This window comes from Protopterus annectens, chromosome 4.part0 (assembly GCF_019279795.1).
Source record: "Protopterus annectens isolate FY-2018-M chromosome 4.part0, PAN1.0, whole genome shotgun sequence".
Lineage (NCBI taxonomy): Eukaryota > Metazoa > Chordata > Ceratodontiformes > Protopteridae > Protopterus > Protopterus annectens.
This window is the reverse complement of record NC_056733.1, coordinates 122,524,128-122,547,801: the sequence shown is the minus strand read 5'-3', so window position 1 is coordinate 122,547,801 and position 23,674 is coordinate 122,524,128. Positions and strand designations below refer to the sequence as shown.

At 35.3% G+C, this 23,674-nt stretch overlaps 1 protein-coding gene across 1 annotated transcript in view; it reads right to left on the bottom strand.

The window, feature by feature from the left end:
• Positions 1–23,674, bottom strand: part of LOC122799221 (autocrine proliferation repressor protein A-like) — a 660,522-nt gene that overhangs the window by 316,483 nt on the left and 320,365 nt on the right. The window contains exons 5-8 of the mRNA XM_044068140.1: positions 21,422–21,520; positions 12,218–12,307; positions 6,100–6,229; positions 3,153–3,273 (exon numbers count right to left, since the gene is read on the bottom strand). Of these exons, the coding sequence (XP_043924075.1) occupies positions 3,153–3,273; positions 6,100–6,229; positions 12,218–12,307; positions 21,422–21,520 (440 nt within the window). The remainder of the gene's footprint in view (positions 1–3,152; positions 3,274–6,099; positions 6,230–12,217; positions 12,308–21,421; positions 21,521–23,674) is intronic.

The following is a 23,674-nucleotide window of genomic DNA, read 5'->3' as shown; positions in this document are numbered from 1 at the left end:
GAATGTTAAGGCAGGAAAATGACAGAAAAGGAATCTAGAGAGGTTTTACTGTAGTATAATAGCTCATGCTTGTTAATTTGCTTCAGTTAAAAATGGACATTTAATAAAAATGTCTAAATACACATTTTAACAAACAAGCTTGTTGGTATGGATGATTAAATGCCATTTAGGTACAGTTAGATGAAAAAAATACATTTTAAGCTTAATAAAAGATTTTAACAGCAATCTTTAAGTTATCATATGTCCTTTCAGATACACACAAACACAACACATTTCATCCATGAGTAAGAAATGTTGAATAATGCAGAGAAAAAATATAGACAGTGGGAGAGGGAAATGAATAAATTATTAGGTTTAAGACAACAGAACATGACTAATCTGGAAATGTTCACTATTACCATAATCAACTAGAGCACAACAACCATTCACTTCAGTCATAATGTTACCTGTCCAGTCAACAGTGTGGCTCTATAAATTAAACAAATATCAATGCTAGCCTTAGATTGTAACACCTTAAATGTATATCAATGAGAGAAAGATAATGCTATTTTATATATATATATATATATATATATATATATATATATATATAAGATCAAGACTGCAATCTGATAACATATGTTATATTTTCATCATGCATGTTATTACATTAAATGACAGTTGTGATGCATCCTATTATTGATGTTAGTCAAATGACAAAATAGAGAAAAAAAAAATAATGTAATGTATAATTATACTTCTCTTTCATCTTTTTAGAATTTTTTTCTTTTGATCCAACTATTTTTGGATGCATGTCTTTTTAAAATTGTATTTGCCCAATCCATATCTTCAATTTTGTCAAATATTTTGGTTTTCTTAGTGTATTTTAGGGCTCCTTCTAGAGTGTTGAAGATTTTCTGACTATCTGGAAGAAGGATCCTTAGTTTTGCAGGGAATACAAGTTGAGCATTTATGTCCATTTTCTTCAAGCTTTTAATAAATGGTACAGCTTCTTTTCTTCTGTTCATAACTAGTGATGTGTAGTCATTGTCAAATGTGATGACATTTTTGTTTAGTTTAATTGGTTTATTAGGCCAGGCTGACTTCAATATTAAGTCCTTGTCTTGACTAAACAGAAATTTAAAAATAATGGATCTGGGCACAGGATGGTTCTTCTTTAAGGAGGATGCTGAAAGGGACCTGTGAGCTCTCTCAATTCCAAATGAGAGAGCTTCTGGTAAATTGAGAGCTTTAGGCAACCAGTTGTTTAAGAAATGTATCAAACTGTCCCCCTCTTCTTTCTCTGAAATTCCATAAATTATAATATTATTTCTTCAAGACCTACTTTCTTAATCTTCTATTTTTCTTGTTTTAGTAGAAATTCTGTATGACTTTCATTTTCTATCAGTCTTCCATCTATGTCTGTTACTGCATCTTTGATTGAAGAAATTTGAGTAGATTGCTGTTTTAGCACTTCATTTAAGAAGTACATTTGTTTTTTGCAGTCCTCTTTTATATAATCCAGTTTTGTTTCCAGTTTGTCCAGTTTGATAGAAAGTTCTTGGATACTTCCTATGATTGACTGAAGTTCCTTTTTTATAGAGTTTTCTTGTGAGTTCACGTTTGAGTGACTCATGATAGATGAAGAGTCAAAAAGTATACTGACAGGAAAATTAAAATACTGCTTCCATATTCATTTTTTTTCTTTAAGAAAAATATCAGTAATAGTTCAAATAATATATTTCTATTAAAATTCATTTTCTATTGAGTTAAAATAATAAAATCCTGTCGGAGAAAAATAATAAGAAGCAGAACAATTTTTTGAGCTGCTAGTTATCCACCATCTTGGCCACACCCCTGGCTCAGTCTATTTCTTATTCACACCAGTACACTCATTACAGTTCAATGCCTTTTTATTTCTCCTCCTCAAAGCTACTGGGACTTCCTTGGAACATGCACTTCTTGTAACACTGCAGCATTTACCTGACTATGATGAACTAATACTTTATAGCCCAAACCAGTAAATAATCTTTGTAATCTTTATTCATCAGTCTCCACATCTTTAGATCTACCCTGTGACTATTCATTCACACTCTGAATTATTTATTCCTGACAAATCTCTGGTAAGTCAAAAAGACCTAAATATAGCACATTTTTAGGCTTATCAATGATTTGTTGATAGTCTATATAAAACATCTGCACTTACCTGACAAATTACCCTGCAGAGAAAGGTTTCCTTGTCACTAAAGCTGTAATATTTTTTAAACAAAAACAACAAAATTATTTACTTAATTTACTTCTGACACCATGCAGTTTTTGATATTCAAAAATTCTCAGAAAATGAGAGGGACAAAGAATGTCTGATGCCAGTTTGATTGGCATTTATTCACAGACTGCACAGTGCATACAGCATATCAGAATGTATGGTGTACATCTGTGAAGTATGACAGAGATAAAGATAAGTCTTCTCTTAAAGATACATGCATTTAATATGAATTTCATTCCTATCTCTAAGTAGTTCCTGCACAAGTAGCAACTGAGTAAAAGACTACAAGAGCTGAAGTAGAACTAAGACTGAGTCGCTGAACTGTGGCATGGTTCAAGAGCAGGACAAAGAATGTTCATAGATTAATACTAGGCTAAATGCCCTTGTGGGCTATTTTAAGCCTAGCCAATTACTCCATGTGAGACTCAAACCTTGCACCTTGTGTTTGCAAGGTAAACACCTTATACATTATGCCATCATCCCACGGTTGCAATGAGGAGGGGGCAGTAGTGGAAATTACAAGGGTCAGTGTTGGATCCAGCAGTACTCTTCAGTGGGTTATCTTATTTTTTTCAGAATGCATGCTTTCAGGGCATCAGTAATTTTTATGTAATTTTTCTTAAAAAAGTGGTGACAGTAACTATAATTGCTTATTTTTTATCCAAATAGCAGTGAGAAACTGATTTGGTGTATTTTATTGAAAATGGGAAATTACAATAAGATCTGCAATCTTGTATTTAGTGCTATGATTGTGGTGTGGTATTCAAGTAGTCTTTTATCAGTCTAGTAATTTATTTGCTTCTAGTGAGTAACTAGGATATTATAAACTATGACATAATTGACAAGAAAAGGACCCATTAGCCTTTTGCTGTCATAATATTTGTATTTTTAGGTGAAGTTAACTTACCTAAGGTACTTGTCACCACTCAGCTCACTGAAAAAGTAGTGGCTGTTGTCAACAACAAAGAACTCATCTCCTCCTGTTGAGATTATATAAGTGGATTTGTTCATGTACCTCTTGTTAAAAGCTGTAAAACAAGAAAAAAAATGATCTGTGCATGTAGGAGCATATACATTGTGAATATAAAACTTGTTCAGCAAATGCACAGTTTATCTTAAAAAATATGGAATGCAAAAAGTCCATACTTCTAGATTCCATCTTTAATATAACATAGGTTAACAAAGCCATTACAGATCTGTACAGACATTTATTTTGAGGAATACCATGAGGAACTTTGACTCAAAGCCCTGAAAATACCTGAATTCCTTACTTCCCCAATTATTATTAAAGATCATTTACTGAAAGTGCTAACCAAGACCAAAAATGTTTCTGGGACTTCTGGAAAAAGGAGGTGCGACCTGACGGAGGGTACTGGCAAGTTTTCATTGGTCATAATGATCTACAAATTTATGAAACTGAACAGGTGCCTATCAGACATCAAACCATATAGAAGAGATTGGAATCCAGATTAAGGTATGCTAAAGGTGAATCAAAAGCATATAATCTGTTAGCATATGACTGCCTGGTGTGCCTAGACTGTCTCTTATCCTGCTCAATTGATAAGCTGTAAACACCTTGTTAATTTCTTAATTCTTCCACTCTCCACTACAGTTACCTTGTGTCAAGCTTTTGATTCCCATAATTATTGTTATTATACATGAGTCCACTGTTTTTCTAAGAAACTGTTTAACATATCCTTTACCTTCCCTTTACCATAATCCTCCCATACATTGACTCTGAACTGTTTTCCTTTAGACTGTGCCCCCCCCCCCTTGATTTTTACTGTCTTTTTTTTTAAAAGCGTTGTCATTTTGGGACATTTTAAATGTTTTTGATGCACTGACATGCCCCACTTTTCCATCAGTATAGAACTATAAGAAAATCTTAGCCTGAAAATCCATTCACATGTGAATGAATACAAGTAAAAGTTAAAACTGGAGGGTAAAGAGAGACAAGAACAATTGTAATTATTATTGTTTTGCTGGCTTGCTCACTCCAGGAGGGAGGGGTTAGGAATTCTTTCTACAATTTGGCACTTCCCTGGAGATGGGAAGAGTTCTGTCACAGCAAGACAGATTACTATAAAAAAAAAAAAAAAAAAAAAAAACAGTGTTTGGGAGTAGAGATGGAAATGACTGATGTCACAAGTGGTGATCCACATGGCATTAGCAGCTCCACCCAGATATGTCATATCCAAAAAAAAGTCCCAACCCTGGGGCTATTATCAGTGATACTAAAGTTTGAAGTTGTAGGAGTGGAAGGCAGTAGTACGTTAGCTAGAATGCATGCAAATTCGGTCATAAAAGAAACTAAGCTAGCTTATTGGTATTTTGATTGGATTCCACTCTAGCTGTAGTGATAAGCTTCGGAAGAAGCCCAGGTTAAAGCAGTGCAAAATTTGGAAGGATACCTTATTTGCTCTAAAAACTGTCCTGTTTCCCTGGAAACTGGTAAGGAGGAAGGGAGGAAGGAGTAGGAGGTGTCCCTCCAACTCTAAGATGAGGCTGCAGAATCAGCCATGAATGAAACTGATTTGTATTGGACATTTGGAAGACTGATATAAAAACACTGTAACATCACCATATAATTATAAGTCCTACTTACTTCCAAAACATCAGCAAGACATGGATTCTCTTCAAAAATGAAACTACTGCTGTACATACACCACCTTACCCCACCCAATAAGTCTTACAGCTTCCCCAGCTAATTGATAAAAGTAAAATATTGTGGTTAAAAATAAGCTATGAATGTTTGAATCCCTAAATATTTTTTCAGTATACAGTATGATTGTTAAGTAATGCATAGAACTGGACATTTCTGTCTAGCTGGTTTTATATATAGTCTAATGTAGCAGAATAAGTACATAAAATATGTCAGGTGGTCCAACAGCTGACTCCATGTGAAAGGGTTATTATGTAACTATAGGTAGAGAATGGATATTAGGAAAGAGCATACCTCTCAACATATTTTAGCAGAATGTCCACATTTCTGCCTCATATTTTTGGTCCATTTTTCATAGAATTGCATTTTCCTGGCAAATCATTGGCAATTCATTAAAGATAGAAGTCAGAAAATTACAGACATTTGAGTTTCAGACTCCATACTCTTCAGAAAATTCATGCTAATTAAAAACATGTTATTCTATCAACTTTCTAAGTTTGTAGGAGCAACATTTAAAAATTGTCCCTATTTTTGGACCCTTGTCCCCCTATTATTTATGCCTTTGTGTAGATTTCTTACTCTAAAAGGTTGAGAGGTATGGGAAAGAGGGAAATAGACTGAGATTGAGAAAATGAGGAGACTTTCAAAAAGGGGTTAATGAATCATGCTATAAACAAAGAAACAGAGTCTAACAATAGATAAGGACACCGTGGTTCATGCAGTCTGTCCGTTTCTCTGCCTACTGAATAAGATACAGAAGCTACTTAAGCACCACACGTTTTCTTCTCTCTCACAAGTATATATATATATATATATATATATATATATATATATTTATATATATAATTAATTCTGATTATTTTGATCATATGCTGGTCTTAGAATTATAGCTTCATGCATTCACCATCCTCTGTTTGAAAAGGAAAACAAATGATCTCATTGTTGTTAACCTACTGACCCTCTATCCTCAACGTCTGTTCCTATGCATCTGCATTCCTGATTTTGACACTAGCAGTTTTCTAGCCAAAACAACAGTCTGTTTTCTTGTTACATGTTCTTTAAATAAAAGTGTCTACTTTACAGCACTTCCTGGTTAATAGTCATAAAACTATTGTAAGGGAAAAATACATTAACTACCAAATACAAAAATTGCACACAGAGTTCACTTCTGATTTTTCTGCTCATTACTTACAGAATGGGTCGACCTCATCAGCTAACTGCTGCAGCTGCGGTGAGTCTAAGTCTCTGGTAATATTCATATGATAGTAATCCTTGAAGGCAAATGTCCAACCACCATAAGATTTATAATGGTGGTGCAGATTCTAAAGGGAGAGGACACAAATAAATAATTCCATATGTAAATGTATAATGATAATGCGTACATATTTGTTTGATATAGTTGACATATCTACTGGGCAAGTTAAAATCAGCCTGACATTTTTGTAGCTTTAGATGGAAAGTCTCCATGCTAGACTTCTCCACTTCCCCACCCTCCAGGTCCATTTATCCTACTAGCCAGAGGATAGTACTCTTTCTTAAGGAGTCTGAATGCATGCCCCATAATACTCAGGGTTTCTTGGGGTTTACTACACTATCAGCCCACTTAGAGCCTTCTCCGTTTATTCAGGTACTTAGATTGCAATGATAACAACAACGCATGTGTACACTTCTAACTTTGGCTGTCTAATGTCCACAATGTCCTTCCCCAATTTGTGTATGGATTGTTATACCACATATAATCTGTCAATGGACTGTCTGGACTTCTCTCTTCCAGAAATAAACTGTGTAGATATTAAACCCAGAAAGTGTGATAAACTGTATTCTTTCCAATGTGCACTAGTTTTGAAGGAAAAGATGGCATGCCTACAGACATGTGCAGATGGACGCACATATATAGACGTATTATTAAACATTGTTTTATCTTTGAATGGCTAGTCACTGGGGTGAAAAGCAGCAGATTCTTCTGTCAGAGTTCTTTGTTGAAAAGTTAGTTATTATAGATTGCACTTCAAGTGGGAAATAAAAACCCAATATCCTAACCAACAAGTCTGGAAACTGCGCAAAAACAGTGATTACTGTAACTACAGAATGAGCAACAATTATGCCCATAATTTTTATCCTGCAAAGTCAAAATATTCACATTCTATTTTTTGTTTTAAAGACATAGTATCGCCTGCAAATAATGTTTTGAGCATTTACCTACTCGGATGCTGTAAGACCAAAGCCACCTGTTGTGCATGATAAATAATTTCCTGTCCTTGTAATGTAAAAAATCATGCTAACAGTGGCAGCTGCTGTACTAAACTGATGCATTTTGAATGCATTGCCAAGCACATGGTTTGAAGATCACTATGATGTGCCTGCTGATTCACAGTGATGGAACCAGAATTATGTCTTCATTACATGATGCTATTAAGACACTTCATTTTAAAATCATGGCATTGCAATGTAATAATACCTCATGACAGAATCATGGGTAATTCATATCTTTATTTAAAGTAGGAACTCCCATCACAAGTAAAATATGAATTAATGACTCTCTGCCATGATATGCTGCCATAACGGCTTGGTAGATATTTCAGTTGCTAAAGCTGTAATCTAAAACACTAACCTCCAACACCAAATATTTGCAAATAATATAGCACTCTGAATGATTCAAATTAAAAAAAACAAACATGCACTAGTCACTAGTTATTTACTTTAATTAAAACAGTGTGTAAATGACTTGCTAAATAAAATCCTATTTTGCAAAATAAACAATGTGGCATTTATGTAATGGGTGGGGACATTTTTGTGCTCTTTTTTTGTGCTGCCACACATAATGGTTAACCCCAGTGTCAAGCTGCACCAGCTCCTTCAGACCTTATTTCATACAACTTTTGGTTTGCGTCATTATAGGCAATGAGGTCATAACAACTCAAAATTAAAAATTGACAGATGTACCTGCTCTGGTTGGTGGATTAATTATCATGATACTTTTTGCAATGTATTTGTCATTAGCCATGTAGATATTACCCTGACTCTCTCTATTCTACCCTGGGGAACAGAGACATACTGATGTCTTGACATTGTGTGAACCACTATCCATGGAAGTGTCAAGCTAGTAGAGCAGTATGCCACACCCCACAGTCACTACCAGAGGGAGAAATACATTGCAAGCTAATCTACTCACTACCTGCCTTGGATATTTAACATTTTCAACAACCACACTGATCTCCTTAATGACCAAAAAATATCTCAGTTGAATAAGCGTATTACCCTGATAGAAGTTAAAGAAGCTTTAAAAAATGTAAAAACGGTAAAGCTCCAAGGTTAGATGGTTCAGGTTTGGAATTATATAGTCTGTTTCCATTAAATATTCTAGAATTAAAAAGTAACATTTTTAAGGATAATATAGACCTATTTCATTATTAAATGTAGGCTATAAAATATTTACTTCCATTTTCACCACAAGATTAAGAGATATAGTAGATAAATTAGTTAACAAAGATCAGACAGGATTTATAGCCAAAAGATTAATGTGCGACAATATAAAAAGGGTAGTAACTATCTTAGATTTAGCTAAAGTAATAAACAAAAAAATTGGCTCTGATTAGCTTACATATCGAGAGAGCTTCTGATTCTGTAGATTGGAACTACTTGTTTAAAAATAGATGCATTTACATTTCCAGAACAGTTTATTGGAATATTAAAAAACCTGTATAGAAACTCTAAAGCATATGTTAAAATTGGATCTTACATTTCTCAAGGATTCACTTTAAACAAAGACACCAAACAAGGGTGTCCCTTGTCTCCTTTACTTTTTGCATTAGTTATTGAACCCTTAGCTAATAGTATAAGAAGCAATGGAAAAAAAATATGTATTCTCAGTTAATAGAGATTGCCAATCTAAAATACAGCTTTTTGCAGCTGATATTTAAATAACTATAGGAGATTTAAATTATTCAGTCGAAGAAATAGAAGAGGAAATTTAAACAGTTCAAGAAGTATCTCTGCTGAAATTTAATAGTAATAAAACTGAAACTTTAGTGTTAAATCAATTACTAGATAGTAAGTTTAAAATAAATATAAATGTAATTGGAATGGAAAAGAACTAAAATATTTAGGAATAAAAATCTATCAAGATGTGAGTATGATTATTAATAATAATTTTGAAAAAGTAATTGAAGAAGTGTTACTTCTTATTAAAAATGGAATGGGTTCTGTACTTTTGATGATAGGTTAGTACTTATTAAAATTATTATATTACCCAAGCTTATATATAGGGTCTATATTGAATAATCGAAAAGTGAATTCACCGAACGGTATGTACATAGAAGATACTGTTCAGCAAACTGTTAATAGTGAGATTGCAGTACAGTGAAGCTCAGAAAATATACCCTTTCCTCACTGTAGTGCGATCTTGGAGTTGGTATATATAATTAGCGGAGGTATAGGGGGCAGAGCCCCCCACAAGAGCAAATTCACTGAACGGTATTTCCTATGTAAATACCTTTGGTGACTTCACTTTTTGATTATTCAGTATAGACCTATATATATATATATATATATATATATATATATATATATATATATATATATATATATATACACACATATAGGGTTCCTGTCAGAACAATGAACGCTTGAAATGTCGAACGTCATATGGTCGATACCATATGATCGACATTTCAAGAGTTTGAAGGTTGAATTTAATGGTGCTGTATGGTGCAGAATGGGAGAATTTCCCTTTTCTGCATTGAAGTGCGGTCTCGGAGTTGGTATACTTAAGGGGGAGGGTGTAGGGGGGTGAAGCGTTAAGGTATATTTTTCTTTCTTTTTTTTTTTTTTTATTATATATTCAGTCTTTCAAACTTTGACCATATGTTTTTGAACATATGGTATTCGAAGTTTTGTATATAAATAAATAAATAAATATATATATATATATATATATATATATATATATATACATATACATATATATATATATATATATATATATATATATATATATATATATATATACATATTGCATTCTATAGCTTTAATACCTGACAAAAAACTTTTAAAGAAAATGGAAAAAAACATTAACTTCATTATTATGGTATCCTAAAAAGCTGATAATTGCTTATAGCAATCATATAAGATAATCGGAGTATAATGGTATTAGCTTCCCAAATGTAGAATCTTATTATATTGCTGCAAGTTTTAATTCTATTATACTCTGGATAGACTCAGCTTACACAAGTCAATGGAAAACCATCCAGGAGTAGATTATACTAAATTCTTAAAAGTTTATAAGATGATAAACTAGAAATATGTAACAATCCTTTCATTTGGTTAACAAAATTTACATTAGGAAACTCATTTCAGTCTTTAGACTCTGTATATATGAAATCAACTCTTAAAACAGTTAAGAAATATGGTTTTAAAACTCCATTAATATCAAAATGGAAGTGTTTTGCTTTCCCATTGCACATACTTCTAGAGTTAAGGAAACTCAAAACAATGTTAAAATGAATTTACTAAAAAGAAATGGATTAGTATTATAGTCTGATTGCTTTGAAAAGGGAAAAGCTAAGTCCCCACAGTATTTAATATACGAATATTTAAGTTGGATGAATCTGCTAACCAGTTAATATTATTCACCAGTAAGAAATTAAATGAATTTGTGGATAGTATGAGTGAAGAAAAACACAACACTATTCTCCCATTATATGTATATATGAATGCTGCTATTGAAGGTCGATTGACATACAAAGGAAGCTTGCCAAAGGAATATAAGTTAATTGTAAAAAAATAATAATTTCAGTGCAAAATTTTGGAACTTTTTAGACAGTAGTAGATTGAGTGACTCAATGGACGGTAAGGATAAAACTTTGTTACTTAAATCATTTTTGCAATCTTCTTCAAGTTTATACTGGAAAGGTTTTATGTGGAAATATATACATAGAATGATTGTTACTCTCTATAAAATTTCTGAGTTTAGTAAAATGACTTAATAAGTTTGTTGGAGATGTAGTAAAGATGTAAAAGCTGAATGGACACATATTTATGGATTGTGAAAAAATTAAATGTCTGTTGGGAAGAGATAAGTATATTTTTAAGGGGTTATGGTCTGATATACTAATGAATGTTCCACTGCATCTGTAAAAGCCAAAGAACAAAAAAGTGTTTTGGGGTCTCTTGGCATTTGCTAGAAAAGTTATTACAAAAAGTTCCTACATTCAAATAATTTTTAAATTTAACAGCAATACAATGTAAAATTGAAAAATGCACGATCAGAATAAGATCTATAAATCATATAAACTTGAAGTGTTGCTATTGAAATACCAAGACTCTTAATGTGTTAATTGTAAAATATTATCTTGATGATTCAATGTATTCCTATCATTGTATAACAGTATGTGATGTTGAATTTCTTCCTTTCTGTGTATATATTGTAAATATGTTAAATTAATAATTTTTTTCTTTAAAAAAAAAGAACTGTAGTTCACTCCTGAGCTGCGGTGCAGGGGTGGCACAGGTAGATACCAGACATATATGCCATATATTTCCATGGCATTTATTTATTTATTTATTTACCAGTCAGTCAGTCAGTTTAATTATTAATTCATTCATTCAAGTCCTTGTAGCTCTAGCTAGGATAGCAATATGAGAAGAAAGGCACGACAGTTAATACTATCTCCAGAATCAGCATCAGTTAAACATCAATACACACAAGGAGGAGGAACCGTTAAATACTAAATTAGAAGAGAATATATGTAACAATTAATGTTTCCATGTGGGGACACAGGCTATACAGAAGGACAAGAAAAACAGTCACTAAATGCAGAGCCCAGACAACTAATTGATTGTAGTAGGCTCTAATGCATCTAAGTTTGATTCTGAAAAAAAAAAAAAAGTGGCAGAAAGCGGGTACAAGCTGTCATGAAAAATAGAAGAGAACCTATTGTATTATAGTTGGTCAAGGAACAGGAAACAAGAACCTGCTGTTAAAACCACAGAAAACAGGGGAACCTTTCTGAAAGGTTGGTGGTAGCGATGAAATACAAACTAAGTATCCCTTTACCACTTTGCTTTCTACCATTTATTAATACACACACATACACACACACACACACACACACACACACACACACACACACACACACACACACACACACACACACACACACACAACTACACGTATGCAGAGTATGAAAAACTTCACTGCAGAAAACTTGGATCCTTACAAAACAATGAACACTTCACCATTGTGCTTATTATCATCAAGACACATATTTGGAATCTGAGAAACTTCATATTGGAAAGCTTTATATTCTTACCTTTACCAAGTTCAGTTCATCCATGACAATTGGAATCAGGGAAATAACACGTTTATCAACTGCTGCCACAGTCCAGGTTGTCCAGCCTCTCTGAAAAATCAAAGATAACAGGAAATTGTTTTCTGTTTTCTTATATAAAAGTTAGAAACAATGCCTTCAAATGTTCTGGCAATTATATTTCTTCACTTTGGCCCAAAATAAATTTATTTTTAACCAGAACATAGATTCCCCTGCAACATTTGTAGACAGTCCAGCAGTCCAACAAAGCAATCGAGTTTACAACTAGGAAATGGATAATACATATATAGATATACTAGTACAGACTGCCGAAAAGTTAGAGTACACTGTAACCATGAGAGTAAAAACCTTTTGATCTGGACGAAATACGGAACTACGACCCAAATTTTACAAAGGTTTATTCAAGAAAATAAAACATTATAAGGTATTTGGTAGGTAGGTTTCTGAAGAAGTTTGACCATGTAACACTACCTAATGAACAAAAGCACTCATATACCTTATGATGTTTTTATTTTCTTGAATAAAGCTTTGTAAAATTCGGGTTGTAGTTATTTCCACCAGATCAAAAGGTTTTTACTCACATATATAGATATAACTCTTTCTCAGTTCTTTTCACCTCTATTATGCATTCAGACTGATGACAGAAACTTTTAACTGTTTAACCAATGTACTCCTGCCCCAGGATGATCTTCAGGAACCTATATGTCACTAGGTGACACTGAAAGCAGTAACTACACTTTGGATGTGCTAGAAATAGGCTCCAACATAGGTAAGTAGCAAGTATTCCAGCTGATCAGCTCACCTTTCTTGCTTACCCCAAAAGTTCTGAGTGCTCCAGTTGCTGGCTGTGATTCACAGACATGTCAGTCAAAAGGGGGGAAGGCATGGCACCAGTCCTTGCAGATGACCATGATGGCCAAAGGGACAAAAAATATATATAAAAAAACTATAGACTTTAACTAATTATAAGCTGCCTTGCCCTCTATCCTTATCAGTCCACTCCACTTACATCTCACCCAGATACTTTTTAATCCCACTACCACTTTTACATTTAATGCTTTATTAACAAAGATGTTAAAAGTAATCATCAGTCTTTCTGTAAAGAACTATGTTCTGTGTCTACCCTGGGTCTGCTCATCTCCATTTTCTTCAGCATATTCTGCTATCAGGGAACAACTTTTTATCTGAACAATGTTTCTCTGTTGAATAACTACGTCCTGTGGCATTACAAAGTTACAGGTACAGTGTATCTCTAGTCTTTTCTTAAGAGTGGACATACTGAATCAAGCCATTCTTTTTTTAAAACATTTTGACATTGAATCTGCACCATTTCAGTTATTTCCTCAGAACTGTGTATTGGTGTAAGTTCATAGTTCATAGGTTAGAACTAGGCTAACTGCCATTATGAGCATTTCAAGCCTAGCCAATTACCCCATGTGAGAATCAAACCCTGCACCTTGCGTCTGTAAGGTAAAGTGAATTTACCAATGTCTGATTACATATTCACACACTCTTACTGCCCAACTTATCACAAATGTAGGGTAATGGCAACATATAAATAATAATTTTTCATAAGTAAGAAGGCTGTCCCTTTCATACCTCCCTGTGGTGGGCTTTGACCCCATACCCCAATTACTAAAGATTTTAATTATGGGGTTGTACTACCTTGAATACATGCCCTTTATTCTGAGTTAGTGCAAACTTCAAACTTAGCATATTTAGTGACTGCGGGGTACAGACATCCTTGTAAAAATGCTTTCACAATTAGCTGTGGGTTTCTGTAGCCTGTAATGTAGGGTAAACTGGGCAGTGGTTAAGTGTGGAAAGGCAGCTAGGTGCTGCAACATTTTCTAGCAGTAATACAGACTAGACATTTTGCCATTAAACTGTCACTGCCTTCCACCTCCCCAGTGATATAGTCACTTTGGTGGGACTTAGTGTTTTAATTGAATTTTTGCCAACAATTTCTAGAATCATTACTTCCCTTTCTTTGTCAGGTTTATCCCTGCATGCAACCCAGCAACTTTGTGATCATTCTCCATGACCCTTGTCACATTTCTTACTTTTTGATAACAGAGAAAATCATTGTCCCATGTTACCTATGGTGGTCACCAAAACCACTTCTTCTAATATTCATGCTTGGAATTCAGAGATACAAGAAAATTATTCTGAATTTTTTATACTAAAATTTGATTGCCACAGTCTGAACCACTTTTTTTTTTTTTTTAAACTGATCCTTTTCTTCCTCCCTTCCTTCCGAAACATTTATGCTATAAAAATCTTTGTGCTATCTTCTTACTAAGAAAGACACTAAAAGCATACACATCCACTTGCACAAGTACACAGACATACAAACACACACACATGCACAGGCATGCATGCACATACACACACATACACATGCACATAAACCTTTGCATACAAAGTACATATTCACAAACATTGCTTTTCTGTAAATTGTAAAATGAAAACATTATCCATCACCATCAAGATTAACCTGTGCATCCAGATAGCTGCCACAACTAGAAAATTTACTAATCATGACTTTCAAAAAGTAAATGCCATTATTTAAAATTTCAACAAATTATCTAAACTGCGTTATTATTGCTGACTAAATAAAAGTTAAATTATCAATACAATGACAATAAAAATGAATGTGTTTAAATCAATAATTTCTGTATAAAAATAATTTGTCCCATGTAGCTAAACAAAAGTTCATAAACAATGGTGTCATAGAGGCACCGATGGCCAACCTTTCAATTGTCTCTGATATTTACTGTTAAATAAAAATAAGTTGTTTTCCAGAATGAATTCAAGCCATGTACAGATGACATGAATTTTCTATATGTCAAATTTTTACAAATCTGACAAAGTTTCAGTTGGTTTAAGCAAAGTACAAATAATATGAATGTTCTTATTTTCAATATTTGCAATGATAAAAATTCCATAATCATAGCTCTACCAACATTCTGTGATATAGATGCATAATAGTATACAATATCTACAGTAACTAACTAACACCGAAATTATAAAAATGTGCTTGGGAAAGCAAAGCTGAAACTTTCGTTTCACATGAAAGCTGCAATGTTCCTAGGGAAGGCTGCACTGATAGGCTGAATGAGCATTTTCTATCTAAGTTTAAATTATCTGTAATATCCTTACATTTAAAACTTGCAACACATATTTAACAAAAATCTGGTATATAACTTTAAATTTTCTGAAGTTTCAACAAATCAGCCCTATCTGTTTGCACAAGGGAGAGTGCCTTCTTCTTTCCTTCCATTTCAGCCAACACTAGATTAATTTGCAAAAAATGTCCAACTCTTTCTTATTACATTTTAATAGACCCTGCATTGGCTGAAATAATAGGAAGTAACCATGTGTTAGGAGGTGCAATATGCAGTTGTTTTTTTTTTTGTTTTTTTTTTTTTTAGAAATGACTAGTCGTATTGAGAAAGGATCGGTTACTTACCAAGTGCTACTTACAAATGTGATGGATGCAGGCAGTGTAACTCCTACCACAGGGTGCACATATGGGAGTAAGGCTAAGGGCAGCTATACCAATGCCTCCAACAATGTAGTTTATGTTTGCAACTTGTGGAACCTGCTCTGCATTTTATGTTGGGAAGATGGAAAGACAGTTGGGGGAGAAAGTTACAGATCATTTTAATTCAACTAGAAGGAGGCACAACATAAAGCCCTCTATAGACATTCCTCTAAATGTAGGAATTTTAAGCAAATTCAGGTTTTTTTTTTTTGTCTTAGAAAAAGTCTGCTTGAGTGTTAAAAGTAAGGACCTAGAATTCATTTTAGGTAGCAAAGAGGGTTACTAGCAGCTGAATGTGGCTGCTAATATTTATCACAGGTTAAATAAAGTAATCAGTATTAAGCCTATTATAAAATCAAACAGGTTAAAATAATGGATTTTATGATCGTTGGCTCTTTAAATGTGTAAGTAATGATTTTTAACTGACTGATCTGATTGGGTGAAATTAGTCCTTTTGATGTTGTGCTGACAAAAGTGCTTAGTATGTGAAGCTGGTTTCAAGCTATTTCTTTCTTTTTTGATTAGATTTTCATATTATCAATAGCATTATTAACTTATTTAACTGAATTTAATAGGTTCATAGGTAGCGCTCTCTCTCTCTCTCTCTATATATATATATATATATATATATATATATATATATTTGTGTGTGTGGTGATGGTGCTGCGGTAGCATTGTTGCCTCACAGTAAGACGTTAATCGGTTCGACTCTCAGTTAGAACGTCTTCTGCGTGGAGACATGCGTGAATGGGTGTACCTTCGTTGAAGGTTGTGCGTCAGGGCTGGCAACTTGGCACATAAAAATCAACTGCCAATCATTAGCGGACCGGAGTTCTGCTGTGGCGACCCCTAACCGGGAAAAGCCGAAAGACACAACAACAACATACACACACACACACACACACACACACACACACACACACACACACACACACACACACACACACACACACATACACACATATATATATTTACATATAGATAGTGATTTTATATATTTTGTATATATATATATATATATATATATATATATATATATATATATATATATATAAATATATAAATCTTTGATCCAAGAAGCAACATGGATTCTGATCTGGATGCAGCACCATAACAGCTTTCTGCTCTCTCACATATGATATCCTATCCAGTATGGACAAAGGCAACCTGAAAAGAGCTGTCATTATTGACCTCAAAAAAGCCTTTGATATAATTGACTATAACTTACTATTTGACAAATTAACTGAAATAGGCATACCTGATGATTCAAAACCTTGATTTGCAAATTTCTTCACCAATAAATCATTGAGGGTGAAAGTAGGCCCCACCACCACCTGTGAAACAGCTTATTTTATGCCACGTATCACACAGGGTTCCACTCTAGCCCCTCTGCTATTTTCCATATTTATCAACAAACTCCCATCTGATCAGCCTCAGATACTTCTTATTCTTTATACAAACTCAGTTCCAAGATGACCTCCAAACCCTCAACCAATGTCTGATAGGTCAGAAACTTATACTCAATCCCTCAAAAACAAAACCAATGCTATTTTGAACCAATCAAAAATTGCCAAAACATCCAGCTTCCTTAATATTAAAGATTTTAACAATATCACCATAGAAACTACTACATTGTTCATTAGCATGGCATTTGGCTATTCCAGTTTCTTAACTTTCAACTATACATTCAAAACACATACAGAAAGATCAACACATAACTGCTCTAGGTAAGCAAACTATCACTTCTTTTGCCCAGGTCAGCCAAAGCTGCCATAGACAAAGGAATACTGTTATCAGAGCTTGAATATGGACTAGGCAAAATAGCGGAGACCTCAAAAAATGTCACCACCTGTGATGTCTTTCTACTGGGTCAGTAATTAAGGAGGATCAATCCTCACCACTGACACCAGTGGGGAACATACACTTAGAGCAAAAATTGATACACACAGTATTTTCAGATGCAGCCCTCTGCATGAAGCACACATGGAACACGCTCCAGTCCTGGGGATGGGTTTTCCTCTCCAGGCCCCAAATAAGACTCCACCTTTGTCACTGCAGAAATCAGTGCTCTGTGTACCTGTTCAAAGTAGCTAACACACACTCTTTGAGATTTGATTTTCACACACACACACACACACACACACACACACACACACACACACACACACACACACACACACACGCGCGCGCGTGCGTACACACATACCTGAGAAAGGCTGGCACAGATTTACCCACCTCCACCCAGACTATAAGGTAGATTCCCTACCACCAGCCAGCTACCTTAAGGCTCTTAACAGAGTACTCAGTTGTTCTTGGTAAAATTAATACTTATATAAACGGTAGTATTAACCAAGCAGCAAGACTTCAAGAGCATGAAACAACAGTGCCACCAAATACATGTGATTATTCTCAAAGATTGAACTATTTTCTAAAAGACCAGCCATAATGAAAGATATAAATATATTTAATAAAAAATAAATAATAAAATAAAAAAACATGAAAATACTGAATATCTATTTACAATAAACACCAGCTTTTCAGTTTACAGGAGATATAAAAATAACACAGATGGAAAGACCCAGACAGATACAGAAAAACAATTCTTAACTAGTCTCACTAAACTTTTCTAGATGACTGAAGAATTACTGTTCCCTACTTACTTGCTATTGTAAGGCAAGACAAAATGGATGAGTGTTCTTTTTGTCAGTTCCAATAACAGAGTGCTGATGGTTTCTATCACATCACTCACTAATATCTAAATACAATTTGAGTGCTGGCTAAAAAATGGCATGACATCTGGCCACCTGACTCTGTGGTTCCCACACTACCTCCTCACTACCAACTTGAGCCAGGATCTGGCAGAGATGTGTCACAATATGCACTTAGAGCTTTGCTAATGCTTATTCCAGCATCTGGAGACTGTAAAACAATTCCAAACCTTTAATCCTTCCTGCAGAGACTAAACAGCCATTCTGTGGCACCCATGAGTAGCAATTAGTTCACCACTGAGGGCAATAAGAGGAAAATCCCAGCCTAGACATTGTGTCTCTGGCTGCATTCAGGCCAGTGAGATAAAATCTTTATGGCCTAAACCAAGTCACTTAATTTTAGGCTATTTCTTTTGAGGTTAGTTGACTGGGTTTAACCCATTCCCTTCAAGCATCATCTGTTAACATATACACACTTTATCAGTTCCAGTACAGTCTGACATACATGTATATTTTGTTTCTGTCGAGCAGGACCCACTGTTGATACATTTTTAATACAAGCAACTTTGCAAATACATTTTAACACAAGCGTCTGTACAAATTAGTTTGATATTCAAATGACATAAAACTCTTTACAAAACTCCAGCTAGTTATGCTGGCATATGTCACACATACACTGCCCTACTTTCTTTGGCATAGCTGGCACTAGCTCACATCATCACACCACCTTGCAAACCATCTCCAATACATTCTGCCGGTTCCTTACCTACCCCCCACCTTAATGAACACCACTGCTTAACTCTTACAAAAGCTAAATGGCTACCAGTACATTTGATAGCCAACCTCCTACTAGGATCACTAATTCACAAAGTTCTTTCTCCTGATACATCTTCCTCTCTCACTTTTCACCAAGCCCACCACATATGATCTCAAGGGTATCTCTCACTTTCTACACACTCTACTTACTCCAAAAACTAAACTTCATAGCACTGACCATGCATTCTTCATCTTAGCACCTAAACTATGGGACTCTATTCCTAAGTCATTCAAAGACATCCAAAAGTACTGAAATTTTAGAAAACAGCTCAAGAAATCTCTCTTTCCCCAAAGTGCAGCTGCACTCACACAGATCAAGTTACATAACCCTACATCTCTCTCTCTCACATCCCTTAATCCCTATTTCATCCTTCCTTATCTCATCTTGTCACCCTCTCACTTACTGCCTCTCATTCATCCGACCTCCCTCTTCTCTTTGCATCTCTCACACTTCTCTCCTTTCTACTCCTCTTCCTTCTGCATTCCTCTCTCACTCTCCATTCCTCTGTCTTCTCCACATGGCATCCATTCCTGCAGCTATTCTTACTTGCCTCGTCTAATGTCTTCATACCTCTCTGTATAATGAAATGCTGCTATCCGTGTAGCATTTGTCATCTCAGTCATTATGGCTACATCTTATTAAGGTTTAAGAAATGTAATGTTTTCTGTGCTACATTCCCCTTTTTGCAAATTGTAATTGTTGGCAACTGTCAAACTTTTTGTATATTGTTTTTAAATCTTTTAAAAATTATTGTAATATTTTTGTATTATTGATATGGAGCTTATCTCCCCAGGTCTCTGCTGAAAACGGGCTACTTGTCCAGCCGGACTCTACCCGGTTAACAAATGTAAAATATGAATAAATAAATAAAAAAAATGTATCCAGAAAGCTCTGCTAATCATAATTCCATTTTTCCATCCATGTTTTGACTTTGTAAACAATTTCTTGAACAAAATGTTGTAGCATGTTCTTGCATTGGTAAATATGTATGTGTTTTTAGCATATCCTTGTATCTATAAATAGTTTTATTAATTTCTTATGTGATCCTATTCACCTGGACATTTCCTGCAAAAAATAAATATAAATAACATTTGGTGTGTGTGTGTGTGTGTGTGTGTGTGTGTGTGTGTGTGTGTGTGTGTGTGTGTGTGAAAACGGTTCTAGGTTAGAACATCGACAGCCGACATCACCGACAATGGATTAGCGGGCACCAGATGATCGACATGCGGAAGACCGACGCTACGGATGAAAACGCCGACGGCAAGGATAGTGACTTGGAAAGAAGGCTGTGTGAGTATGCGGTGGTGACGGACGTTAGGGTGCGAGTAAGGTAAGTGTGGATAGTGACAGTCTGTGGGGATAGGGGTGGGTTTAGTGATTTAGGGTCAGTGCGCGGGTTAGGTAAGTGTGCGGTAGTAGTATTTTTGGGTTAGGGGTGGGTTAAGTGAGTTAGGGTTAGGGCGCGGGTTAGGTAAGTGTGCGGTAGTAGTATTTTTTGAGTTGGGGCGGGTTAAGTGAGTTAGGGTTAGGGCGCGGGTTAGGTAAGTGTGCGGTAGTAGTATATTTTGGGTTAGGGGCGGGTTAAGTGAGTTAGGGTGTGGGCGCGGGTTAGCTGAGTGTGCGATAGTGACGGACCTTAGGGTAAGGGTTTGGGTTAGGGTTGTACATAGTTGTGTATGTGAGGTTTAGTGTGGGTTTGTGAGGATTTTGGTGTGCTTGTGTTCTGTGTGTGGTTTTTGGACAGGGGATGTGTTTTGTTAGTTGATTGTTGTTACTGTGGTGTGTGCAGCGTATGGGGTTTCGTGTTTGTGGACTGTCGGTTATTTGTTTGTCGGGCATGTGAGGTTTCGTGTTTATGGTTTGTCGATTATGTGGTGTCGATGTTTGTGTTGTCGGTGAAAGCAGCTGTCGATGTTATAACCTAGAACCATGAAAACACATATAGATATATGAAAATACATATAAAATACATATACAGAGAGAGAAGGTGAAAACGCACACACACACACACACACACACACACACACACACACACACACACACACACACACACACACACACACACACCATGAATTGTACCAACTGCAATTCAAAGTAGTCTGTGTGTTACATACCTTGGAGGCCCCAGCCACTGTAAACCTTTTAATTCTCCAGCTTCCACCAGATATTTTGAAGGCAAACTCAGCAATGGTATCCAGTCCCCGGACACTAGCCTAATAAAACAAGTAACATGATACAAGAGCAGAGAATATATTAAGTGAGTATGACCTTGAGATGAACACAATGATGAAATGTTTGTGTTTCACAGTTTTTTCAGCTGGATAACATTAACTAGAAATTCATGATTAATTAATTTATATGAACAACTACTAGTGTGCTTTTGGTATATGAAATTTATATTTAAATAATAAAAAAGACTTACCATGTCCTATGACTGTCATACTCTTTTTTTTTATGTCCCTGTTTCATGCCAACCCCGAATGCTCTGAGACCTACTATCTTCTTCCTTTCTCAATGGACAAGAGCTGATCTGAGCCTATTCTTTCATATGGCGCAAGAGCCAGTCTAACTAAGGTTATCCTCTGGGCATCTCTCTAGCATTTTTGCTCTATCCCCCCCCCCCCCCCCCCCTCACCACTGTCCTGTATACATATAGTATTCTTTGGTATGTTTGCATGAGGGTATAAGAGCAAAACAGCAAAACAACATTCTTTATTTAATTTTACTTTTGTAATTTTTCAAAAAATGCTGTATCTTCCATATAATCATTTTCTAAGACACATTTAAACTTCACGGAGGTTAGTTCATAAGGAATGGTCATAAAGTTAAATCAGATTTTCTGATTGATAAATACTATGCATTTAATCTTTGTTTACTAGATAAGCTCCCACTAGCTCTAACTGCATCCTTTATGAGAAATATGGGAGATTTTGCCTCAGCGTACTGCTATAGATTTGGCACTGTGTTGAGTGGCAGTTGCATGGATCAAATGCAGTTCTTTGGAAGTCTAATATTCAGTATGCTGAAAGCAACACAGAATGTAGGGAAGGAAGTCTTGCACTAATTCTGATTTTCTTCTAAAACTGGAAATGTTGATATTGTCCCTGTTGCTAATATGACATACCAAAAATAATTTGAATGAATTGTCTAAGTGAAGTTAATGTATATCTGCACTTCCTTGCCTGTTGGAAAACTCCAAATAGCAGAGCTCCTTTTCTTGAGACAGCATAATTTATGTACACTTTCTTTTGTATTTGATAAAAATAAAACTTTAAGTAATTGTATCAGTAGACAGTTTAATGACTGGAATACTCACAGTTGGGACTCTCAAGTAAGAGTCAAGTAAATGATCCAGAAGAATAGTTAATGCAGACATTTTAGGAGAAGTAGACTGTGTTAAGTTTAGGGCTGCCATGGTGGTGCAGCGGTTAGCATTGCTGCCTAACTGCAAGAGGTTCTCCGGATTGATCCTCGGCTGGGGTGCCTTCTGTGCAGTCTGCATATCCTTCCTGTGGTCGCATGGGTTTCCTCCGGGTGCTCTGGTTTCCTCCCACATCCCAAAGACATGCTGTAGATGGATTGGAAACTCTAAATTGACCTTAGGTGTGAGTGTGTTCTTGTGTGTGCCTTCTGTGGAAGGTTGGGCGTCGGGCTGGCAACTCAACACTGTAAAAACTCCACTGCCAATCATGAGCAGACAGGTGATCCGCTGTGGCAACCCCTAACTGGGAAAAGCCGAAAGAAGAAGACTGTGTTAAGTTTCATAAAGGAACACAATTTAGAAATCAAGTTTACAAAATGGAACTATAAGTATTAGTACTTTTTTGGAGAATTGTGTTCAGATAAGGCATACATTCGTTCTATGAGAATTAATCCTTTTTTCCATCTTCCTCTTTAAATCTGTAACATCTGGGACTAGATTGCCAGTTACTGATGAGACTAAGAACGACTTCTCAGGAATCAGCTACAGATTACTGCTTCTGTTTTGCTCCCAGTGACAGAAGGAGCACATGATCATTAATTTCTGACTGTTCCCTGATTTGTCTGGTTGCGATTTTGGAGGAAACTTCATCAGTTTTAAATTTTGGACCATTTTGCAGCTTAGCTGTCTGTTGTGCTGAGCTGCTGTATGTGTTATCCATGGCATCTATCATGAAAAGGCTACAACAAGCCTATAGACTCTGGCAACACCTGGAAAAAGACTACCGATCACCAAAGAGACTGTGATCTGCTTCTCAAGAACCAGCTTGGGATGAATGCTGCTGTTTCATTGCTGGTGGGAGAAGCAGCAAGTGAGCTAGGTCTGTGTATATGCAGTGAGACTAACATTAGCAGCAACTAGGTAGAAGTTAATAAATAAATAACCA